This window comes from Ursus maritimus, unplaced genomic scaffold (genome assembly GCF_017311325.1).
Source record: "Ursus maritimus isolate PB19 unplaced genomic scaffold, ASM1731132v1 scaffold_18, whole genome shotgun sequence".
In the NCBI taxonomy this organism is placed as follows: Eukaryota; Metazoa; Chordata; class Mammalia; order Carnivora; family Ursidae; genus Ursus; species Ursus maritimus.
Window position 1 is genome coordinate 15,865,053 of NW_024424230.1, and position 25,656 is coordinate 15,890,708.

Sequence of the window (25,656 nt, forward strand, 5' to 3'; positions counted from 1 at the left end):
AAGTGCGGTGCTGTATTCATCTCCTGGGGCTGCCATGACAAATTACCACAAGCTGGGTGATATCCTCGTACTCTCCTACAGTTCAGGGAGCCAGAAGTCTGATATCAAGGTGTCGTCAGGATCGGTTCCTTCTGCAGGTTCTTAAGGAGAAACAAGCCCGTGCTCTTCTGATAGCTTCTGCTGGCTGCCGACAATGTTTGCAAACCTATCACTGCACTCTCTGCCTCTGTCTTTAAGTGGTCGCCTTCTCTGTCTCTGTGTATCCTTTTCTGTCTCTTACATTGGATTGAGGACCCACCACAGTCCAGTATGATCTCTCCATCCTTACCATCTTTACATCTGTAATAGACCTTATTCCCAAATAAGATCACGTTCTGAGGTTCCGGGTGGAGGGCAGTGTTCAGTCCTCCGCAGGTGGCAACGGCTCCTATGTGGTCAGCCCTGAGTTCCTGCACTTGCCCTTGTGGTTTCCCTACACCCCGCCCACATATTTGTACCTTAGAGCCTTCGTGAACAGCCCCTCCTTGGATTATCCTAATTTTAATGCACCTTCTGTTTCCACTTGGGACTCTGAGTGATGAGCATCCTTTTGGTAAATTTCTTACCTTTTGTACAGACCTATACATATTAGAACTAACTTGTCGTCGCTCCCTTTTTGGGCTCAGTTGCCCGGAAAGTTAGCCCTAAACATAGTGTTCAACTGTAGAAGCTCTCTTTTGCCCAAATTTCTACTATATTTATCTTTCCCCATGAATGACTATTATTTTGTTCTCCTTTTAAGATATGAAATTATAGAACTTAGAAAATGCTGGTTCTCCAAGTCTCCCTTTCTCCAGCCAGGTCACTTGGAACTTAAAGCTCATCCTTAGAGGAATCCATCTGCACGTCTAATTCTCACATTTTGGGGGTGTACATTTGGCTCGTCTAAAGCATTATGTTTTGAATTCACAGTGGTTGAGCCTGAGAGGAATGTTTAAGTCGTTTTTCCCATGTATGTGCTTCTGAGTTTGCTCATAGTTGCGATCACCCATCTTTGTCATGATGAACGTGTCACGGCATTGTTAACACAACCTACAGCATCAGGCCCAGTGACGGTCACTCTCACCCTGCAGGGCCATCTCCTTGTTGTGTGTTGAGTTGAGGATGCCATCCTGTGGCCCTTTGGAAAATGAAGGGGAACGTTACATTCAAATCATTGTTTTCAACTCTTAATAGTTTGAGTGTGACCCAAAGTTCTGTATTCTTACACTTCACCTTCCGCCCCACAAGGGAGCTTTCAAATAGTATCAGGATAGCTGATACAACTCAAAAATTGATACAACTCAATTTTTCATTGAGTTGTAGAGCTGGGAAGAAGCTGGAAAGAGGCCATGTAACCCAACTCATGTGAGTCCCTCATTTTGCAATGAGTAAACAAAGGTCCAGAGAGGTGAATCCACCCCCCAGTCCCCCGTGATGCACTTGTATTTTAGCAGGGATGGTGCTCCCCGCACAGCACCCTTTCCACTGCGATTTGCTACTGTGACACACACAGCAAGGACTATGGAAGTTCAAGGGGAGAGGAAGTCACTTCCTGGTTGGCACAGAGAACCAGGGATGATGTCAAAGAAGAAGAAGTTGTTGAGATAAAGCTCAATGCCGACCTCTGCCCACGCTAACTTCCAGCTCTCATGGGGAGGGCAAGAAGACGTCAAAGACTCAATTTAATACGCCCATCAACTTAACTGGGTGCTGACTCTTTATCCAAACAAGTAAGAATAGTAATGGTCAATGAGAATTTTTGATTAGTCAAGAAAATTGCACTTTGGCTAAGAAAGAAAAAGGTGGACATTCTAGGATCAGATACTACTAATAATAGCCGTTCCTGAGGAAAACACTTTTGAATGGAATAACTCTAGACTAAAATGTCAAGGAAGTATATTTTTAGTTAGAATTTAATTTTTTAATGTCTTGTGGTTATTCTGGAAATGAGTAAAATCAATAACACGATAACACAGGAATTGTTGAGATTGATTAGACTGAAACCCGTATGCGTATATGGTCAGTTGTCAAAAATTCAGTGATCTTTGCTTCCCCACGTCCCTAATTTGTGATTCTGTTCATTCAGTCAGTGACTCAGCTTTGTAATATTTATCAGCATTTCCCTTCTGCCAGATCCTGGGGAAATTACAAAGACGAACAAGACAAGCCCCTTGCCTCCTAGGAGCTCACGGTCTGGGGGGAGGCAGGACAAACACTTAAACAAGTGAGAGCTGAAGGGGATAGGAAATGTTTGACAGAGGGATCTTGTGAGCTGGACATTTGATGTGGCCGGATCCCGGTGGGGAATGATAAGGACAAGGTGAGGTGAGGCCACTTGTGCTTCACAAAGGATTGGACTGGAGTTGTAGGCACTTGGAGCCAAGGAACGTTCTTACCCAGGGCCCTAAAACAGATATGCTTTAAAATATTTGCGCTCGATGGGATGTGGGAAAGATGGGAGGCAGGAAGATGAATTAAGAGGCTATAAAAAAAAAAAAAAGGATTGAGAGATTTTTAGGCCTGGACTAAGGTAGCTGGCAGCAGGGATGGAGAGGAGAGGTGGATTCCAGAAACATTTTCGAGAGTCCGTCCTAGGACAAGGGAAGGTTGTAGAACGGCATGATGAGGAACCCAGGCTTCTGAGTCAGGCGGATCTTGGTACCGATTCCAGCCCCATCACTTGTGTGGCCAGAGCAATTCTCTCACCTCTCTGGACCTCTGTGCGGCGGGATTCCGCCTCTCCACGGTGCTGTGTAGTGCAGAGCGCCCGGAAGACACTGGGGCACCCGGTAAACGTTAGCTGTCATTACTACCTGCTCCTCTGACACCTAGGAATCCTGACCTCCGGCTGGTCGGTTGTTCCCAAATTACTCTTTCTCTGCAGCTGACAGTCGATGGCACGTGAAGGGGTGCTTGATCTCCACGGGTCATGCTCACCACTCATTCCGCGGCAGCCAGTGTACCCACAGCACCGCAGACCGTGTCATGGGCATTGCCACAGGCTGGTCCTCGGGGCGATGGGCACGAACCCATCCTCACAAAGAATAGGTCAGAACTCTTGCTGACAACGAGCCAGGAGCCTGTCTCCACAAGCAAGAGGGGGCTTTTCCTCTCCTTATATCTGCAGATCGCTGTTGGTCCGTCTGTTCTTTTTCAAGGGGATTTATTGTTCATTGGTGACATAGAATGCAGTGCATCCTCTGACAGGAGACAGGGCGCAAACTTGGAAGGGAGCCAGCGGTCCATGTCCTTGCCCGTGAGTTATGACTGTTGGATTTGAGCAGCCTAGCAACAGAAGAGCCGCCAGCCACAAAACACAGGTCCTTGCTCCCCTCTGGCCCGCCTCTCACTTCTGAAATGGAATTTATGGCTTTGAATCCAATGTGCCTTTTTTCCTTTCTTTTTTTTTTCCTTTTTTTGGGGGGTAAGGAAATTGGAGCTACAAAGCCAAGTCCTGTAAGCCTGAGAATTCCAAGGGCGCAGAATTGGGTTCAAGTTCACCAGACAAGTGTTTAGCGCTGCCCTCTGGCTCACCTTTGTTTAGATAAATAATTGAAAGTGTGCCATTTACAAGGCTGGGGCCTCAGAGGCACACAAAGGAATCTGGCTGAAGGCTCCATAATTGAAAGCAGGAGATAACCGACAACACAGCCTGTTCCTCCCTCGGGATGTTAATGGGGTTGGGGGAGATGTATTGTTTTTGGAATTCATATTCTTAGGTTGCCCGTATCAGAGGATGAAAACATATGACTCTTTTCTTACCAGGGGAAAAAAAAACAAAGGCACAAAACATGCCCCGTAGACCACCTGGGGACTGTTTCGATTTTCAGTGGAGGCTGCAGTCACGCAGCCAGCATTCGGTGAGCACGGGCGATGGGCAAGCCTGGGCTTGGTGGTCCCGACCGCAGTGCAGGAGGCTGGGGCTTTGCCCTGAGCAGCTCCCAGCTAGATGGCAAAAAAGGACACATCCAAAGCCCTGGTTCTCAATCCTGGCTGATTTTTTTTTAAATGCTGATCCCCTGGTGCCAACCCCAGAAGTTCTGATTCAGTTTTTCAGGGGTTCATCCTGGGCGTAAGTATGTTCATCGTTTAAAAAGAAAAAAAATCTCAAGTAGAATCTAGCATGCCGCCAGGATTGCGACCCACCGTTGTTCGGCTTTTTTTCTAGATATCCTGAGATGAGCACAGATAGTACGGGGATGTCACAGGAACTGGAAAGCCCTCCTGGTGGGGAGGAGTTCAGAGAAAGCTTCCAGAAGCCGAGGAAGATGAGCTGGACCTCAAAGGGTAGGTTAGGTGTGTTTGGGGTCAGGCGGGGAAGACTAGTCACCCTTTGCGTAGAGACTTCGGGAAGGGGTTTCCTCTACACCTCAGTGGATTTTCTAGGATTCAGCTCTAGCTGGTACGCGCTCGGTCTTGCTGACTGCCCACACTCGGGGCCCAGGTCTCAGGAAGGATAAATGGGCTTTACCCACCTTCTGTCCTCCTTTAGTGACCATGGGTCCAGAGCTACGCTCTAGAGCCAGGAGGTGGAAGGAGAGGTGTTGTCCCCAGGGGAGAGGGGGCAGCCCCAGCATGCAGTTCCCACATCACCATCAGGCCAACACTCCTGCCAAGCAGCCGTGCCATCCCTGGGCTCAGACGAGGCTCTGCTTGCGAGGGCGTGGGTTTTTCCACATCTGCATTATTTTGCCCTCAGATTTTTTAATGAGTGACTGTTCTGAGCCAGGCACTATGCTTTGTAGTTTGGGGACCGAAATCCTGGCTCTAACCCTTCTTCACATTATGACCTTGGCCAGGATTCTTGAGCTGTCTGGCACTCAGTTTGTTCACCTGGGAGATGGGCATAATCGCAGACTGTCTTGTCTTTCCTTGTGAGGACTCACTGGGACTCCTTAAGACAGCAGCTTCTTACCCTGACTCATTCTGGGAGGCCCTTCTCTACCCTTTATGGATTTCCACTGCCCCAGGCAAGGAGCCCCCGACAGCGGTGAGAATACGGTCTGTGGAAGAGTGGGGAGCAGGTCCTGAGTATTGCCCTTGGCTCATCAGCTTCTGCTAGAGGGTGGGATGGCACAAAGCCGTGCCCAAGGAGGGAGCACTGTGTGCGCTCCCCACTGCCCCTTCTCTCCAAGGTAAGGCCCCCTTGCCTGACTTCCAGGTTTAATCAGATGGTGGGGTCCAGGCCAAGCAGCCTCATTAGAAAGGGGGGATGAGGACTTCGAAGGGTATGTTGGCGGGTTGCTGGATGGAGCCAGCTGTTGTCTCTGGGCCTACACCTGCTGGGAGGCTTCTAGAAAGACGTTCAGGAGACTGTGGTCTCTTTCAGAAGAAAGAAGCCAACAAACCAAAGGGAAATGACGTACGTGGGACCTGCCTGACCCTCTTCGGAAGGTCCCCACTGCTGTCACAGCTGCCACAGTGGAAATAAAGGAGGGGGAGGGGCACTGCTGTGGTTGTCCCCCAGGGTGAGCCACACAGGCACTTGAGGTGGTCTCCTGGGATCTGTGAGAAAGCCCTGTGCTCCGGGTCCAGCCGGTCAGCACCGTTGTGGGCAAGGGCTATGCTCAGGCCGGTACTGACCAGGGCATCCTTGGGCCAGAGGGTGGTCTTGGTGGCACCCAGCATAGTTTTGCCCCATTTTCCTGGGGGATCTCTCTTTACTCAGGGAAACCCCTGCTGGAGGGCAACGTCCTGCCTTGTAGAACTGGGCTTTTTAGAAGTGGACCTTCATTCCATGAGATGTACCTGAGATAGCCTTCCTCATATGCATCCAGAGCCCCCAGAATGCCAATCCCTGGAAGATATTGGCCCAAACCGGAAATGCCTAGAGCAACTGTGGCTGTGTGGGAAGGTCCTTCCTGTTGACCCCTGCTCCCCAACCATTGCTCCGTCTTGCCACCCACATAAAAATACACTTCAGTCCCTGCAGAGATGTGCAGATCACCGCAGTGTTGAAATGGTACCTCAGGCTCCGTGGGCCACTGTTGAGCATAAGAAGACCATTGCTTCCCTAGTGTCATTTATTAGACCGCAGTCCATCCCTTGCCACAAGGTGTCCATCACCCCTCACTGCCACCCCCCCCCCACATGGTATCTGGGGATTCTTCACTTTGTCACAGTGCCCAAAAGTCCATCACAGACTAACTCCTCTGAGTTGAACACCATCCTTTTTTTTTTTTTTAAACAGTTGATGCCCCAGGATAGTGGTGTCTCCTAGTGTCCATAGCATAGCTTCGGATGTGTGAGTAAACGATACTGAACGATACTAAATGATACTGAAGCCAGTAGGGCACATTTTCAAGGTTATAGTTATCACTTAATCATAGGGCGCTATTTGCTCATTATCACAGATGCTATACTCGGGGGAGAGAAGAAAACAGCTCTCTCCAACTTCTGAGAGCCGCGTGGCCTGAGGTTCCATCAGGAGACCAGATTAGAAAGAATTTCAAAGATCTGGAGGAGGGGCATCATTTAATTGACAACAGCAAGGAGCGGTCACTTGCACGAAACAGCACTGCATCTGTCAGTCTTAATCACTTCCTCCTAATGGAACCCATAGACACGTGTCATTTGGCCGGGAATAAGGAACCAGACCCCAGGGAAAGCCATTCAGAAGACAGCACCAAGGCACTGCCAGGGACTTACACACGTACGTTGCCAGAGACACTAGAACTTCCTTTGTTTTTTAAAGCAAGCTCACAGTTAAGAAACACATTTCCTCCTCGGCTTGCTTTGCTCAGCCTGGTACCGCTGGCTTCTTGTTTAAGGTCAAGCTACAACTCTTTCTCAAGGTTACCAGTAAATAATTTACTAACTGCTAAAAGCACGTGAATATTCATCTGTTACTGACAGAATCCAACTCTCAGTGTAGTAAGGGCTGTATCTGCAGGTGAAAAAAAAATATTTGAACCATCCATGAGTGGTTTCTGTACATGAAACAAATATTTGTGCTTTTGATAAAACACACAGCAGTCATGGAGACCCTATTTGCAATTAACCCCTAAATCAAAAGCCTTTTGTACTACTACTTCCCCAAACTGGACCATCCATATGTTACCAGGTAACTGGAAAAGATCAAGATCTCGGTTGCAAAGAACAGAAGTGCCACTTGAATCTCACCAAGGGGGCTGTGGTTAGGATGGTTGGTGTTGGATGGGGTGGAGTGGGGTGGGGGAGGCGCAGGGTCAGAAAACTGGGACTCCTTGGGGGTGGCCCTGCCCTTGTCTCCCTCATGAAGTCTCCGCTGCCCTCAGGAGTCTGACCAATACCCAGCTTCCTCCCTCGACTCCAGGTTTCAGCCCCCTGGTCTCTCCATACCCTTCTCGACTGTGGGAGACTCCGCTGTACCACTATGGCCAGCTAGCCTCCTCACGGGGTGTCTTAGTGTAGAGCCCTGGCCAGGAGCAGGAGATGGGTCTGGCTCGCTGTTTTGTCCTGGGGGAGATGGCTACATTGGACACCCTTGCTCCAGATGCCCCTTCCCTGTCTTCTCAACCTAGAGGGGCGGGAGCGTTGCCTCTTGGTACAAAGGAGGACCGTCCGGGCTACCCAGTCAGAAGCAACAACGGGCTGGGCAGTTTTCCCTAGGAAGAGGCCGTGGGCGGGCAGGCACAGAGACTGACCTCTCTGGGTAATTTGAGGCTCTAGCTAGTAAGGCACTGTTATCTCTTACCACGTAACAAAAACCAAACAGTGCTATGTCCCGCGGGCCAGGATAAACAGCACCTCGTCATGCTCTTTTGAATGTCCTGTCTCTGCCCTGAGTGGCCTTCCACTCTCTTCACTGTCTAGATAGATCTTATCCCTCCCATAAAATCCAAATCTAATCCACGGAGAATTCTCAGACCGCACTGGTCTGGGCCTGCCCTATTCTGTGGTCATTTTTGATGGACTGAGTATCTTTTGATATCTTGACTATCAGATTTTTTTCAAAGGTGAAGCTGTAGTTGAACTGTTCTTATGGTTGTTTTTTTTTTTTAGATTTTATGTATGTATTTTTGAGAGAGAAGGAGAACAAGCTGGGGGAGGTGTACAGAGGGAGAAGCAGGCTCCCTGCTGAGCAGGGAGCCGGACTCGGGCTCCATCCCAGAACCCCGGGATCATGAACTGAGCCGAAGGCAGACGCTTAACCGACTGAGCCACCCAGGCACCCCTGAATCCTCAATGATTATACCAGGTCTTTTTATTCTAGGATTCTTTCCATTTCCCAGGACATCTATTAGTGACTTGCTCAGGGCCAGCATTCAATTATTATTCATTGATTCAGTGTAAGTTAATGTGTGTTTATCTTCATGCCTTCTGGTGTTTCACAGCGGTTTGTCATCACTGTTCTGAATATTCATTGAATACACACTGTAACCCCTGCACTCGAGGAAGAGGATAGAGAATAACAGTAACCACGACTGTTCCTCCTGTTATCATTACTCTCTCTTTATTGGACATTTCTTATATAAAAAGAACTATACCAAGTGCGTTATCCATCCCATTGAAACCTTAATGAAGTACGTTATCAGTACTGCATTTCTCAGAAGAAGAAACTGTGAAGTGAATTTATACGTAACTTACATCAATTCGTCAAACCACTAAGTGGGGGAATTGGGTTTCAAACTCAGGTCTGCCAGACTTTAAAACAGATGTCCATAAAGTGATACCATCCACATTTTTGTGTTTAACTGTTTTGATTCATTCGGGCCTCCTAAACACAGGGGCTTATGTCGCCACTGAGCGAAGATCCAAAATTAGCATCCCGACACGGCTTCGTAGCCTGGACAGGGTGGCCGAGTCGCCAGCGGCCTCTGGATTGCGGTTCCAGCTGCACTACTGAGCAGTCTTGGACAACTTGCCTAGACTAGCTGGCCTCCCAGTTCCTCATCTCAGACAGAGAGCACATACTGTTTACTCCAGATAAAGCTGAATATTTTTAGTCCCAGGAGGCAGAAGATGGTAAAGGCAATTCGTCATTATTCGGTGCAGGAAACATTATGAGGGTTACACTCTCCTTAATCTCTATCCCTATTCCTGCCAGCCCCTAATTCCTTCTGCACCTTGTAATACAGAAAAGGAGGAAGGAAGGAAGAAGAGCTCACAGGAGGCCAGAAAAGATAAACCAAGAGGGGAAAAAAAGAAGAAGATAAGGCTCTTACTCTTATCATGTAAATACCATCTTGGATACATTCTCCCTAAGAAAGGAGTTCTAGCCAAGTGCACTTCAGTCGGGATGTGCCAAGCATCCGTGACCTCTCAGACACTAGGCTAGGTCCTCAGGATAACTGAGACCTGATCCCTGTTCTGGAGGAGTTCATGGTCAGTTAGCAGAACCTGATTGCAGCACGTACAATGGTAGAGATTCACATATCTTCCCGTAGCCCATAAGATTCTTTGCAGAGCTGCCTTTATCATAGAGCCCCAAATTATACTTTGTTGTAGGGGATCAGACTTGCTACCCTAAGAAACTCTCTCAAAATTAGCAAAAAGGAAAAAAATACCATGGGAAGTGACAGACTGCTCAGTAGACTCCATATAGAGAGGTGGCAGCCTCTCCCTCCTAACTGGTACTTCAGATACCAAGGGGCCCAAGTTGTTTTAAAAATGGGTATATGTTGTATCAGGAACATCCATTCCTGCGCCTCAGGAGCCCTTACCGAGTTTATCCGTGTAGTGACTGACGCGGGCTGAGCTCCTGAGAGCCATCACTTGAGCGGATTTGTCTAGAGATCATCTGCACCCGTAAGCAGCAGGTCCCAGGGGGCCAGAGCTGTCCTGAAGCACCTAGAGCACGAGCCATGTCTGAGAGCCGCCCAGAGGCTCTCGTTAGCTTCCCATGTGTTTGTAAAGCATTCTCCAGACCTCAGCTCACTCGTACCAATGTCTGGAATGGTCAGAAACTAAGTTCTTACAGCAGCTCCTTCCAATTCATGCCTGTTCCCCCACCCCCACCCCACCCACCCCGGGGCCTGAGGATATATGTCTTTTGACCTGTATTTTTTTCCAATGAAAAAATACTCATAAATGGAGTATTTCATGCTATCATTAATAATTTTGCATGGAATGGTAATTACTTGGAGCCAGAAATTATTTTTTTGGGAATTTTTAAAACCAACTTAAGTATAATTTACATCCTCTTTTAAATATTTATTCTAGGGCGCACGTGCCTGAGAGGGGCAGAGGGAGGGAGGGAGAATCTCTGGCAGACTCCCCACTGAGCGTGGAGCCTAACACAGGGCTCGATCGCACGACCCTGAGATGTTGCCCTGAGCTGAAATCAAGAGTTGGTCGCTTAACCGACTGAGCCCCCCAGGCGCCCTGATTTACATCCAATAAAATGCACCAATTCTAAGTGTACAGTGAGTTTTGACAAAGTTTACGCCCGTATAACTACCACCACGGTGAAGATATAGAACATTTTCATCACCTCGACAGCCTGGCTATTTGGAGGTTGGGGGAGATCATAAAGATCGCCCTAGTCCAAGACCCTTTCTTCCCAGAATGGGAAACAGAGACCCAGAGCAGGACAGTGATTTGTTCAAGCTCACGTGGGCTTTTTGTGGCTTCCTCGATATCGCTTCTCTGACTAGTCCTCTTTCTCTCTCCGGCTTCCCTCCCGGGCCCAGTTCTTGCAGGAGGACGTCTCCCCAGATCCCGTCCTTGGCCCACACCTTCCCTGGGTGTTTTTATCCGATGCTCAGCTTTACCGGTTCCTCCGAAGACCCTGCCTCACCCTGGAGTTGCCTGAGGCCTCAAACATCCTAAACACTATGTCCAAACCGAGGGTAAATAAGACCTTCTGTCATCCCAAAATTTGCGCCATAAAAGTCTCTTGTATTTAGCTTTTTTCCCATTTAACCTGCCCTAGTTAATGGTGACCTCATCCTCCAGACAGCTCCACTGAGGGAAGTCTCTGGTCTTGGACTTCTCTGTTTTTCTTATTCTCTACATCCTGTGTGTTAAGAACTCCTGTACACTCTGCCTCCAAAATTTCTTTAAACTCTGTCCTCATTGTAGTTCCCGCTACCCTATTGACACTGTCTTAATCTCTTGCCTGAAATATTTCGGTGGCGCTCCCTCTGGGCCTGTCCTGTGACTCTCTGACTCACGGATTCCATGAGTTTCGGGCTTGGGGGAGACATCTGGAAAGTGGTCTCCATCCTCAGTCAAGGACATGGAATTTTTCCGCAGAGGGAAACTGAGATTGCAAGACAGAGAAACTGGATTTGGGGCCAAGCTAGAGATGAGGCTGGTATATGGTGAGGGTGAGTGTCCCTTTGTCTGGGCCCTGGTATATTTTTCTGGGGCAGGAGCAGCTCCCGTGGGCGACACATTTCTGCAGCCTCTGACGTTGAGTTGCGACTCTTCTCATCCGTGCTGGGAAAACACAGTGTACTTCTGTCACGATGCTGTTAATGCCCCGTCTTGTGTTCTCGGGAGCTACGAAGGTGTATTTCTGGCACACTGATTGTCCTCAAGGGCCACGTGCCGTACCTCCTGTCACACCCCATTCCAGGAAGCGGTGAATCCTGCAGCTAGGATTCGTGTCCAGCTCAGCTACTAATTTGAACAAGTTACTTAAGCATTCTGTGCTCTAGTTTTCCTGTCTGTGAAAAGCGTGGTTATGCGAATTTAATCAATCTATGGAAAATGCTTGGCTTGGCATATGGGAAGCTCTCCATTAAGCGTTGGTTGAATTAAGTCAAATTGAATGCTTCCAGTTGTTAGCTAATCTGAAGTTTTTACCGCGATCCCGGGTCATGTGTAGCTGGGTGTCTAAAGTAGAAGCTTCCTGCTCTCATCCGTAAATTAGATTTAGAGGTAGAAATCCCATTTCGGTAATGTATGAAGTGAGACCTGAATCAACATCCATTGTATTTCATTTTCCGTAAGACTTTGATGCAGGTGAGGAATAGGTCACGTGAGGAATTAAGAAAGAAGATCTCCGGTTGGGTCCCCTCCGTCTTTGAAAGCCTTTACAAGGAAAGCCCTCCGCTTTAAGACTTCCTCATTTAATTCCCAAGGGACAGAGCCGTGGGCAGAAATCTGAATTGGGAAATTGTAGCTACATGTTTCTTGGCCTGAGAGCTCCCTGGAGATGCCTCATTTACGACGTGAAGCGCAGGGAAGGGGGCCCAGTGCCAGTGAAATCTGCCCGCCGTGCAGAAAGGAGGGTCGTAGCCCTGTCAAAGCAGAGAGGTCTCTAGCTTTGGTTAATTTACGATGAAGGCTCCAGACATCTATATTTCAAGGGTCAGCATTTCACAGGGCTTGAGGGCTCCATGCACAGTTGTTCCTGGAGCGGAATAAAAGGCTGGGTGTTCTCCATGGCTTTACTAACCCTGCATTTCAGCAGCCTTGCTCCCAGAGATTCATTTCCTTCCGTTGTTTTAGCTTTCGGGGCATATTAGGCTCCTAAAGCTGAAACCAAAAATAATAGCTTAAACGAGGTAGAAGTTTCTCTTACACAAAACCGTCCCGAGTCCTTCATTCATATGGTGGCTGGACAGCATCCTTGAGCTGCTCCAGTGTTGAGCTAAGGTCCAATATGGTGCCCTCCCGTGTTCGTGCTCTACACGTGGGAAGGTGAGAGGGAGAGAGAATGCGCCCCTCCCGTGTAAAGGTAATTCCTGAACATTGCACACGTCACAGCTGCTGCTCACTCCTGCGGCCCAATTTATCCCCAAGGCAGTACCTGGTGGGTGAGAGGCAGGGGAATGTTTCCTTCTATTCTGGATGGTTATGGACCCAGCTATAATTTGGGCTCTTGTTACAGTAGACAAGAAGTAGGTAAGGAGAAACCTCTATCTCTGCTGCAGTCATGGCCTCTGGAAGTGCAGCTGTCATGGGCCATCTGGGTCTCTTACTAGGGAGAAAGATAGAAGGCTCTGTTTAAAAACAGGCTTGTGGATTCTTTGCCTTTGAGCTCTAGCCCCAGTTTCGCAGTGAGAAGTTAATTCTCTTCTATTAGTTTTAAGATATAACACATTCTCACTAAGGAAGTTAACACCCAATCATTGCAGGAAATCTGGAAAATACAGGCAAGCAAAATGAATGCAACTAGGTTGCCCAGGAGTTCGCAGTTTAGGAGTCCTAAAGAGAGGTCAGAATTGAAATCCTGGAGCTGAATCCACCTTTTGAAGGAGAGAGAGCAGGAGGAAAGGCTGGCTGAGCTGCAGAGAAAGCCCACGGTGGGAGGAGAAGGCGGAGGACCAGTCAGGAAACTTCAGGATGTTTTGGTAACCAGGGATGACTTCTTGTATTGTTTGGTTTATCGTGAATAATTCAGTGCTTGAAGATATGATTTTCTTGATGAATGCCATTGTAGCAGATTATTAATAACCAGGCAGGGGCACCTGGGTAACTCAGTTAAGTGTCTGCCTTCGGCTCAGGTCATGATCCCAGGGTCCTGGGATCAAGCCCCACGTCAGGCTCCCTGCTTAGCAGGGAGCCTGCCTCTCCCTCTCTCTCCACTCCTCCTCCCCGACCCGACCCCGCTCATGCTGTCTCTCAAATAAATAAAATCTTAAAAATAAATAAATAAATAACCATTCAGGTGTTCCTGGGATGATGGTTAGAGGGTTGATAGAATAAAAACACAGCAGCAACTAGGGCCCAGGGCCCCACGGTGTCACTGCATAGGGTGAACTGTATTGCTGCAAGGAACAGCCTCCACTCTCCACGCGCTGTCCACGGATGATGACCCAGAGTGAGACACGACTCACGGTTCCCGGCACTTCTAAAAATTAGCAGCCATGGTAATAAACATCAGCAGAGATGCGTTTGCTTAAATGTGCCTCATGAATGGGGGAAATGGTTGTATTAAAATCCTCTCTAAGGTAAACCTCTATTAAACCAGTTTTCTGATGTGAGAAAAAGAATGAACATCCTTCTAAACGATACACTAGATCCCAGAAGGCATTTCTTAATAAATGCCATATATTGGTTCCCGGTGACTTGGCCAAGAGCAGTTTGGTTGAAACCTAGTTGGTCAAGTTTGTCCAGAATGTCAATCCTGAGGAGTCTCTGGGTGACGTAAATCCTGACAGGTGCCTGTGGGCACTGCTCTGACGCGCGCTCGCAGATGTGACTCCTTCACCAGCTTTCAAAACCAGCAGCTTCCAAAACCGTTGCCAAGCCTGGCATTAGAAATGTACCAAAGCGCCCTCGAAAAATCCCTAAAGATCCCTTTTTATTATTATTATTATTTCCTTTATTTTCTCTTATTAAAAAATCAGTAGCTGCTCATCGCAGGAAAGTGAGAAAACTCATAAAAAAGAACCTGACTTACTGTGGTGATCATTTCACAGTGTCTACAAATATCAAATCCATATGTTGTGCGTCTGAAACTGCTCTGAAGTTATGTCAGTTTTATCTCCAGAAAAACCCCACAAGGAACAGCTTTCATCTTACCCACATAGAGAGAGCTGTGAATACCCAACCCAACCTTTCTTTTTTTAATGAGAAGAGATCTCACAACCTGTGTGTGTGTGTACACACTCACAGACACAATTTTATTGTTTCTTATACAAAGATAGTGCCAAACTACCTCTCTCAATTTGTTATTTTTTCTTATGTTTTAGAAATGATCAACTTCTCAAATGAATTAGGGAAGAGGCAGCCAGCAAGCAAGATGATGAGGGTTGATGGGGCAGAGAACTCACTCGGGGGAGACAAGGAAGGAGGGACCAGGGAGAAGAGAGCTGGGTGAGAGCACTGGCATCGGGGCAAGGAGGCAGTGGCTCAGTCCTGGGTTCTCGTCTCCAGGAACCGAGCAGACTCCGGGCAGCTCTCTGCGGAGGTCGCTGACCATGTGCGTCTGAGAACCCTGACAGGGCAGGGAGACAGGGAGGTGCTGGCAGAAACGTACAAAGGTGGCCACACGTGTTCTCAGCCCTGGGCTGTTGTCTGCACCTCCCAGGAGTTCCTGGGCCAGCTTTGAGCAAACAGTACAAGATCGGGTCATGTGCATGCATTTCATCGTTGAGAACAGAGATTACGCTGGTCAGAGAGAGGGGAATGGAACGTGTTAGTGGCCCGAGAGGGTTTCACTTCTCCTGCGTTCCGATAAGATCAGCTTTGTGCTGGAGTGACCGTGGAAACGAAACAGCCAAGACACTGGCTTTTGAACTGCAGTCACAGAGGCTGCATCTCCCTGAAAGCCAAGCCAATGGGCAGTCAGACTGTGGCAAGCTGCTCACTTCCTGGGGCCGCCGCCCTAAAATACCCCAGCGTCCTTGAAGGCGAGCATTGGAGTGGGGACACAACAGGAAAACCAGCCCATTTCTTTCTAGGTTTTGTGTTTGATGTATGCCAGCACCGTACTGAGTTCGGCAGGCTTCTTCACTCCTTGACCCCTCATACCAAGCCAGGGAGGTGGGTACCGTTACTATCGCATCTTACAGACGAGGACATCAAGCTAAGGGGACTTTAAGTCATTTGTCGAGAGTCCCACGGCTGGAAAGCAGCAGAGCCTGGATTCAAACGTGGGAGGTCATCCCCCAGGGCCAGGACCTTCACCACCAGCTCTTCTGTCTTCCTGGGAAGTACATGATGAACGTTTGTGGAATGAATAGATTATTACCCCTTGCAGCCTGTAGGGATAAATGCTTTCTGCTTGTTAGCTCAGCCCCATCTAAGAATAATCTTCACATGCCAAAAAAAAAAAAAGTTCTGTAATTCACAGAACTAAAACCTAGATGATACCATCTAGGTATCAGGTAAGCCCAGGGGGTTACTGGCTAGAGGAGTGACTTCAACAGCATTCTCGCCTCATTTGATTTGTGTGTGTGTGTGTGTGTGTGGTAAAATACACATAAAATTTACCATATTAACCATTTTTAGGTGTAGTAGTAGCATGAAGCACATTCACACTGTTGTGCAACTGTCTCCATCCATCTGCAGAACTTTCTCATCCTCCTGAACTCACACTGTGTACCCGTTTACCCACAACGCCCCATTCCCTCCCCACTCAGCCCCCGGCCACCATCTTTCGACTTTCTGCCTATGACTTTGACCACTTGAGGTACCCCCTGTACGTGGAGTCGTACAATATTCGTTCCTTTGAGTGATTGCACTTCGCTTAATGTTTTCAAGTTCCATCCATATTGTAGCACGTGTCAGAACATCCTGTAAAGGATGAGTAATACTCCATTGTGTGTATCACGTTTTATTCATTCATCTGTCAAGGGACATCTGGGGTGTTTGTGCCTTTGGCTGTTGTGAACGATGTTGCTGTGGACAAATACCTGTTTTGAGTTTGCTCTCATTTCTTTCGGGTATGTGCTCAGACGTAGACTTGTGGGGTCAGGTGGTTACTCTGTGTCTAATTTGTTGAGGAACTGCCACGCTGTTTTCCACATTTGATCTTGACCAACAGTAATGGTGCATATGAGAGCGTGTTATATGTAACATACTCCTTATGATTCTCTTCATGTTTTCACTGAGATTTGGCAGGAACAAGATGCTTTGTAGATGAATAAATAGGTAGGTTTGTTTGCTTCTTTTTTTTTTTTTCTTTCTACCTTAATTGATTGCCAGAGTAAACATGATCTTAACTCGATTTGCCTGGGAGAAGCACTTTCTGGTGAAAGGGCTGGAACCACGCATGCCTAGATGGGAGATGAGTCATTTTACTGGGTTTTGTTCTCAGGGCATCTGGTATAAAAGGAATTCTAGTAGTTCATGTGAAGTCATGCAAAGCTCAATAAAAGTTTTGGCAAAAGAAGAAGGCTGAAAGAAAGAGGAAAGCTTTCTTACAGGAGTTTTACGAAGAAATTCAGGACCATTTTTAAATCCTCAGGACTTTAGGGGCGCCTGAGTGGCTCAGGCAGTTAAGCAACTGACTCTTGATTTCAGCTCAGGGCATGATCTCAGGGTCGTGAGATCGAGCCCCAAGTTGGGCTCTGGGGTCAGTACAGAGTCTGCTTGTCTTTCTCCCTCTGCTCCTCCCCCCGCTCGTGCTTTCTCTCTCTCTCTCTCTGTCTCTGTCTAAAAAATAAATGAATACAATCTTTAAAAATCAATCAATTCATCCATCTATCCTCAGGCCGTTAATGTGGTCCCAAGCGTTTGGTGGGCTGTGTTGTTCCTGGCAGGAGGCGCTCATGGCCCCATGTCTGGCACGCCACGGCAGGATTAGGGGGTGGAAAGAGACCATGCATACTGGTGTCTGCATTTTCCCAGCCTTGCCTCTCTCCACTTAGGACTGGCTGGTTGGGGGGTGGGGAAGCTGCCATTGGCTGGCCTTCAGAAGCCATCAGCAGGAGGCTTTCATGGTGTTGGAATGAGATGTTCTGTTGAAGGGGTTCTTTAAAAACGTTTGGGTGGCGCCTGGGTGGCACAGCGGTTCGGCATCTGCCTTCGGCTCAGGGCGTGATCCCGGCGTTATGGGATCGAGCCCCACATCAGGTTCCTCCGCTATGAGCCTGCTTCTTCCTCTCCCACTCCCCCTGCTTGTGTTCCCTCTCTCGCTGGCTATCTCTATCTCTGTCAAATAAATAAATAAATAAAATCTTTAAAAAAAAAAAAAAGTTTGGAAATTCTGTGTGCCTGGGCAGGATTATCTGCTCGTTGAGCTTCTCGGGTACACGTTTCTCCGAAGACTGTACCTTCTGCCCCTTGCAGTGGTGGATGCAGGGTAGCTGACAGAGGGTGCCTGGGGGCGGGGAGGGAACGGGAAGTCCAGCTTCTCACCACGCTTGCAGAATGTCTTGCTCTCTTCTGGCCTGCCCTTTCCTCGGGACCTGGTGTGTACGATTCCTAAGTCAGGCTGGGGTTCTGCAGGGTGTTGGCTTCTCCATGGTAACCTCTGGATGCTTGTAGATTTGAAGCTACTCCACTCTGCAAAATCACTTCCCAGGGGCACCTGGGTGGCTCAGTCAGTTAAGCCTCTGCCTTCGGCTCAGGTCATGATCCCAGGGGCTCGGGATCAAGTCCCACATGGGCTCCTTGCTCAGCGGAGAGCCTGCTTCTCCCTCTGCCCCTCCCCCTGCCCATGCACACTTGCAGGCTCGCTCTCCCCCTCTCATTCTGACAAAATCTTTTAAAAAAATTAACTTCCCATTCTCCCATCTACTGGCCATATTCCTATTAGACTCCATATTAGAATCATGTTCTTAATCCATGGATTTTGACCTTGTGTTTTTCTTAGTCCCATTATTTGGGATGTGAAAGAAGAGGCCAAAAATACTACTTTTGCAACATCTTGAAAGCAAAACTTTTCTCCCTCCTTCCTTTCTCCCCTCCCCCTCTTTTGTTTTTGGAAGAAGATACCGGCCATTGAATAAGAAGTGGAAGGAAGAGATGAGCGGTAACACGAAGGCATCTAAGAGTGGCTCTTGCTGTTTCCTTGCTGTGTTTATAAAGCTGCAGCTAGAACACTGTCCGGCCCTAAGCCAGGCCCTGTGCTAGGTACCTTTATTATCTGTAATCCCTGGGATAATTCTGCAAGCAAATATTATTATTCATCTTTTATCCATGAGGAATCTGAAACTCAGCGAGTTTTTTAAGAAATGAGCCCAAGGTCACATCGCAAGCTCTTTAAATGACAGAGCCAGGATTGTAAACCAAATTTGCTTGACCCCAAAGCCATTGCTCCATCTGCTGCATGTAGCTTGGCCCAGAGAACCCTAAAATACTCTAAACAGTGCAGTTCTTTCTCTCGTTTAAAAAAAAAAAAATTCTCCGTCTCGTGCATATCTAGACAGCTATGCAAAGGACACCCCAAATAAATCTTAGGAAAATTTACGATTGCAGTGGAGCAAGTGTTGAAATATTTCTTGCCTTATAACTCACTTGACTTTTCAAGCCCCCTTCTTGTCCTCTAATTCTATAGGCAGTTTTGTTTTGTTTTGTTTTGTTTTGTTTTGTTTTTAATGCTCTTCTAGAACCTGCTAACAGCACCCAGTCCGATGATGGTATCTCTATCATCGTTTTCCTGATTCCATTTTTCCTTCCAAAAGCTCTCACACACACTTGGTTGCTGGGATAGATCTCTGATGCACTGTTTTTATTTATGACTTTGTATGTGTGTTAATGCCCTGGGGCACCCAGGGGAAGCCTCCACAGACTTTCCTGATTAGTGGATGCTGCCCTTTCTATGTAACAGCCACCTCTGATCACCACTTCCCCTCGCCAAGAAACGAGAAAAGCATTCGCATTTGGAAAACCCAGCTATGACACATGAAGCGGATTAAGAAGGACCGTCTCCCCAGAATCCACATGAGCTTTTCCCATCTTCGTTTGTTTTTCTTAAAGATAAAAACCACACCACCATGTTCGTAGCTCGGTCTAAGAAGTGTCTGTGCTTGCATAATGAGCGGGAGATTTCACTTTGGCTCTCTTGACTTCGTTATACACAAATGATGTTGTAATCAATCTTCGAAATGGCATGACATGTGCGGCCAGTGGTTTTTTTTTTTTTTTATACTTCGGAATATTTCATTGTTTATTTTAAATGGTGGTTTATGTTGAATGGGTGTTTAACATGCAACATAACGCAGTCTTCCCTGGAACTCTGCAAAAGCAGGAAGGTACCCTGGAGTCTCAGAATTCCTTCTCTCAAGCAGAGAGATGGTGTTAGGTATGCAATTAAGAAAAAAATGGCCAAGGGGAAGTTAATTCTTAACTGAGCAGGTATTTAAATGAAGCATGGCCATTCTGAAGCTTAGATCTCCTGATAGAGCTCCGTAGGCTTTTGAAAGCATATCCAATCACTGTTATTTGATTTCATAAAAAGGCAAATGACAGATTACTTTGGGCTCCCCTAAATGGATAATCCCAAGCCTTTGCAATGCTCAGCAAGATCAGAGTGCCCAAGTATGCTGTCTTGGACGTGGAAAGAGAGATTGTTGTAAGAGTTACATCCTTGTGCATGAACTTTGAAATGCCATCGAACTTTTCAGCGGCTGTATGTTAGGTGCGCTATTTAAATAGAAGGAGACAAATAGAACCATATGTTTCAATGTGCTGCTGTACTTAAGATGTATCAAAAACACGTGTTTCCCCTCCATCCAACTTTCCTGTGATTGCCTTGGGTTTCAGATAATCTGGGGTACTGTTCTTCCTCCTCACGGTTTTCTGTAGGACAGCTTCAAGTAATACAGTAAGAGCTGTAAAATGTTAATGAACATGCTATTAAGCAGTTTTCTTTCTGGTGGTTAGGAACTTGGACTTTCTTACGCCATGGAAAACTAGACAGAGTGTAAGTTTCATGGAATGTAAAGGTAGATCCTCTACCTCTGTTAAAAATAACAATAATCATAAATTTCTACCCCAGGGGCTTCCCTTGTCATGTAAAATTATGAATCAGTTGGAGATGTTGGGAAATTATGTCTAATTGGAAAACTCTGGATATTGCCACACATCCTTCATAGCGGTAAATCAATCTCTCTCTCTCTCTCTCTCTCACACACACACATACACACATAAAACAAAATATGCTGAGGAAAGATTCAAAATAATCTATATAGAGTGTACAGATACAGATTGGCAAATGCGTCCTTTGCGGGGGAGGGGACCCTTCGTTATTTCACTCAAGTCCGATTCGGGAGCATCCCACATACCACTGGTTTTTATGATGGAAGCCCACTTATTATGTTTTTGAAGTAAGATTGTCCACCGCAGTCGGATTGCACATGAGAAGTGTTGCAGGGAGAAATGAGGCTGTGCTGCTGTACCCAGGCGACTTCAGAATGTTCTTACCAGACATGTTTGTAAGTTGTATACATTTATACATTTTAATACATTTTATATAGAGTTTATACATGGATTTAATAAAATTCTTATAAATTTTTAAAGTTTTGGAAAGAGGGGCACCTGCGTGGCTCAGCTGGTTAAGCATCTGCCTTCGGCTCAGGTCATGATCCCAAAGTCCTGGGATCGAGCCCAGCATCAGGCTCCCTCTCAGCGTGGAGTCTGCTTCTCCCTCTGCCCCTGCTCCCCCCCACCCCGCCCCACTCATGCTCTCTCTTTCTCACGTGTTCTCTCTCTCTGTCTCAAATACATAAATAAAATCTTTAAAAAAAAAGGTTTAGGAAGAGATTGCTGAAGTTTCTCCTGTGAGTGGTAACCCGCCTAGCAGACCAGTCTACAAAGACTGATTTGACAGGGGCACCTGGCTAGCTCAGTGGGAGAGCACGAAACTCTTGATCTTAGGGTTGTGAGTTCGAGCCCCATGTTGGGTGTAGAGATTACTTAAAGTAAAATCTTAAAAAGAATAAAATTGGTTTGACCAATAATATAACTAGAGTATACTAATTTGTAAATGTAGAAAGTAATGTTAAATTATTGTCTTACTAAAATGTGATGGAAAAATACATTTAAGTGTATCAGATTCTTCTTAGAAGGCCTTGTTTACCTCGTGGAAGGTTTGGACCATTTGACAAAGGTGGGAGTTTGCTTTGGGACCCGGATAATGCCTAATTTCCCAAATCTGTGGTTCATGCCCCCATATTCACTACAACATACAAATCATGTGCTCACATACCCACACGGAAGCATCGATAGAATGCAGGCAATGTGCACTTCCCAGTCGTTGGGCCATATTTAACTCCCTTTCCCGTCCACCTAGAAAGCATGTCCAAATACAAATGATTGAGAGCAGTATTTCAATGGGAATAAACTTGAATGTGATTGCTCTTATGGTTACAAAGAAATCGTTTGATTTTTTTTTTATAATGATAGTTTAACCTTTATAGTCAATGCAAAAGATCTTGGGCTATATTCTGGATATTTGCAAATTCACCGCACCCAGGTTAATTCTTAGCCTCTGAATTAACATACTGATTTTGGAAGTGGTCAAGGGAAGCTTCCCAGGAGCCCAGCTGGGCGAGAATGGGAGGAAAGGGAAGAGTAATGAGGCTAGAGAGATGGAGAACAAAGGGAATGTCTGCTACAGTGGAAATGTCAGTGTTGTACACTTTCACACCCAGTGTAGACACTTTGTGACCATGTAGATCCATTTACAACCCTGCCATTTTTAATTCTGTAGTTCTCTTTGTTAAATTTACTTGCATTATGAATCCCACAAGACAGTAGCATAATTTTTGCTTTAAAATAATTACGCATGAAAAAAATAGCCTATTATATGTACGCAGACACTTACCATGCATGAGGCATTTCGTTCCTTCCTAAAGATCCAAGTTTTCCCCGGTACCCTTTTTATTCTGAAGAATTCCCTTTATCGTTTCTCATCACCCAGCTCTGCTGGTGATGAATGCTTGGTTTTCTTTAATCTGAAACGTCTTTATTTCATCTTCATTCTTGAAGTGTGTTTTCACCAGGTATAGGATTCTGGATTGACAGGCTGGTTTGTTTTCTCAGCATGTAAAAGATGTCCTACCACTGTTTCTGGTTACCATCGCTTTTGATGAGCAGTGCATGGCCACACGCTTATAGACGTGCACTTTCTCTCTGCCTGCTTTCAAGATTGTCTCTTTAGTTTTCAGCAGGAGGACTATGATGTCTCTAGACATTTTTTTTGTACATTTTTTGTACATATTTAACCTGTTTCAGGTTTGCTAAACATCTTTAGTCTGTAAATTTATGTTTTTCACTAAACTTGAGGGTTTTTTAAGATTTTAACTCATTTCAGAGAGAGAGAGCACAAGCGTGAGTGGGGCAGGGAGGGAGGGAGGCAGAGGAAGAAGCAGGCTCCCCGCTGAGCAGAGAGCCTGACACAGGGCTCAATCCCAGGACCCTGGGATCATGACCTGGGCCAAAGGCAGACGCTTAACCACCTGAGCCACCCAAGCGCCCCATCAACTTGGGATATTTCAACCATTTTTCAAATTTGGTTTTGGCTCCATTTTCTCTCCCCTCACCTTCCGGAGCACATAGACAAATACCATACATTAGAGCTTTTGAAATTGTCCCACCAGTCCCTGAGGTATGGTGCATTTTTTTTTAATCATTTTTTTTTCTCTTTAAATTAGGTAATTTCCTGTGCCTATATCTTCAAATTCACTAATTCTTTCCCACTTCCTGTCACCACTCAGTTGTTAAACCCGTCCAGCAAGATGGTTTTTTTTTTTAATTTGATATATTTCCCAGCTTTTCTATTTTGTTCTTTTCATAGTTTCTATTTCTCTTAGATTTCTTACTTTTTCATTTATTACGAGTGTATTTTCCTTTATATCATCAAACATAGTTGTAACGGCTGCTTTAACGTTGTGTCTGATAATTCCAACATCTGGAATTGGAGTTGGCATCATTGATTGTCTTTCCCTTGACAATGGGTCACATTCAACGTACAAGTTGTTGTGGAGACCCTGGATCCTGTTCTAGTCATCCAAGAAGTGTTGGTATTTTTCCTTTAGCAGGCAAGTAACTTGGTGGGATGTAATATGAAAACCGTCTCATGGTAGGCTACAGCTCAAGCCTGCGTTGTAATTAGCCGGGATGTTTTGAGTCTGCTCCTCACAGGTGTGGTTCAGGGCTTACCAGAGCTTGGGAAGAATTTATATGCAGAATTTAAGGCTCCCCTTTCTAGCACTCTCCTTTCCAGGGTTTCCCTCAATTTTTCATTCCTCTGGTTGCCCCAGGTTTGTCCTCCATTGGATCAAGCCAAAACACACCATGGGTCCCCTGTGTTTTAGCTTTCCACACAACATAGCAACAGTGATAGGCTAAAGCCTTAAAAAATAGGAAACTTAGCCTGGGTTGGTCCCTTGTTCAAAATTTCAACTCTCCTCTTAAATCCTGCCTGCCTCTCTTTACTCACCATAACCTACCGGTGGTGATTTGCTTCTGTTTTGTCCAGAGTTTATAGTTATCTACAGGGGGTTGGTCTGTTAGGAGCTTACAACTCCATCCCAGAGACATAATCTTTCCAGTGGAGATTTACATTTTGAACTGATGACACCATTTCTCTGCCTCAGGCAGAGATACAAGTCTTGGAAATTGTTGTTAGAATTGCCTGTTTGTTGGGGCACCTGGGTGACTCAGTCAGCTAAGTGTCCAACTCTTTTTTTTTTTTTAAGATTTTATTTATGTATTTGACAGCCAGCCAGCGAGAGAGGGAACAGAAGCAGGGGGAGTGGGAGAGAAAGAAGCAGGCTCATAGCGGAGGAGCCTGATGTGGGGCTCGATCCCGTAACGCTGGGATCACGCCCAGAGCCGAAGGCAGACGCTTAATGACTGCGCCACCGAGGCGCCCCGAAGTGTCCAACTCTTGATTTTGGCTCAGGTCATGATCTCAGGGTCGTGAGATGGAGCCCCACATCAGGCTTCATGCTCAACGTTGAGTCTGCTTGAGATTCTCTCTCTCCCCCCTCTGCCCCACTCCCACGTGCTCTCTCTCAAAATGAGTGAATGAATTGCCTGTTTGATGTTTTTTTAATTCAGATAATTTAGACACCTTTCAGTACCATATGTGGTACAGGTATAAAGCAAGCACTCAAATGGGAGTCAGAATGCTTGGGTTCCAGCCTCAGTCTTAATAATAATTAGGGAACTAATTATTATTTTAATTAGCCATCATTATGTTATAATTACTTATTAGCTAATTTTTATAATTAGTAAGTTATGTGAATCCCTGGCTTGTAGGCTGAGGGGCCTGGCCAGCTTCAAACTTCCTTTATGTCCCGTAGGCCTCTGATCATCTAAGTATCTTGATGTCTTTGTGTTAATCCACTTCATAGGATTCAAGGGATTAATTTCATATATTATGTGGTGAAAGAGGCATCCTGCTATAAGGAGGATGTGGCCGTGTGCTACTGATATTTCCCCTTTTATCTCTGCTTCCCTTAAAACTACACTTCCCCTTCTTTCCCTTAGACCTTTTTCCTGGGCACAAGTCTTTCAGTAACTGAGAAGAATTATATTTTTAATCTAACATCCCATTTAAAATACGTTTTTGTTTGTCTCTTAGGAAAAAATGCTGCAAAGGGTATAAATTTGTTCTTGGACAATGCATCCCAGAAGGTATGTAATATAAAAGATTATGTCTTCTTACCTTGTTTGTGACTAGTCATTAGGTGTCTATAAAGTTCGGATGTACATAGAATGTATGTGGGTTATCTGTATGTAATTTCATTTTTTCTGGCATTAAGTTCTTCCAGTTTGATCACTAAATCATTACACAACTTATACACATATTTTGAGCAATTCTTGTATTTCGGGTTTTAAGGTAAAGAGGCTGTCTTTCCCTAATCAGCATTTCATACACAGAACACAAGCACCTTCCGGACCTCTCTCTGTGCTTTTCATATGTTAAACTCATAGCCCCTTCAAGCCCTGTGCTCAGCCAGCACTGAGGAGACAGAGCAGTGTCAGACCTTGGCCCAGCCCTCACTCAAGGCCCACACCCTCAAGCCGGGGAGACAGGGTATGGACAGCATGGAATCAGAGAGACATGAATTTTTTTTTTAAAGATTTTATTTTTATTCTTATTTGTCAGAGAGAAAGAGAGGGGGCACAAGCAGAAGAGCGGCAGACAGAGGGAGAAGCAGACTCCTCACTGAGCAAGGCTCTCGATTCAGGACTCGATCCCAGGACCCTGGGATCATGAGCTGACCCAAAGACAGCTGCTTAACCAACTGAGCCACTCAGGCGTCCCAGAGAGACCTGAATTTTAATTACAGTTTCCGTATTGCCTTAGTTCATTCTGGCTGCTGTAACAGAAATACCATAGTCTGGTGGCTTAAA

At 46.2% G+C, this 25,656-nt stretch overlaps 1 protein-coding gene across 1 annotated transcript in view; it reads left to right on the forward strand.

The window, feature by feature from the left end:
• CCBE1 (collagen and calcium binding EGF domains 1) overlaps nt 1-25,656 on the forward strand; it is a 226,127-nt gene that overhangs the window by 166,251 nt on the left and 34,220 nt on the right. The window contains exon 3 of the mRNA XM_040632463.1: nt 24,881-24,933. Coding sequence (XP_040488397.1) covers nt 24,881-24,933 — 53 coding nt within the window. The remainder of the gene's footprint in view (nt 1-24,880; nt 24,934-25,656) is intronic.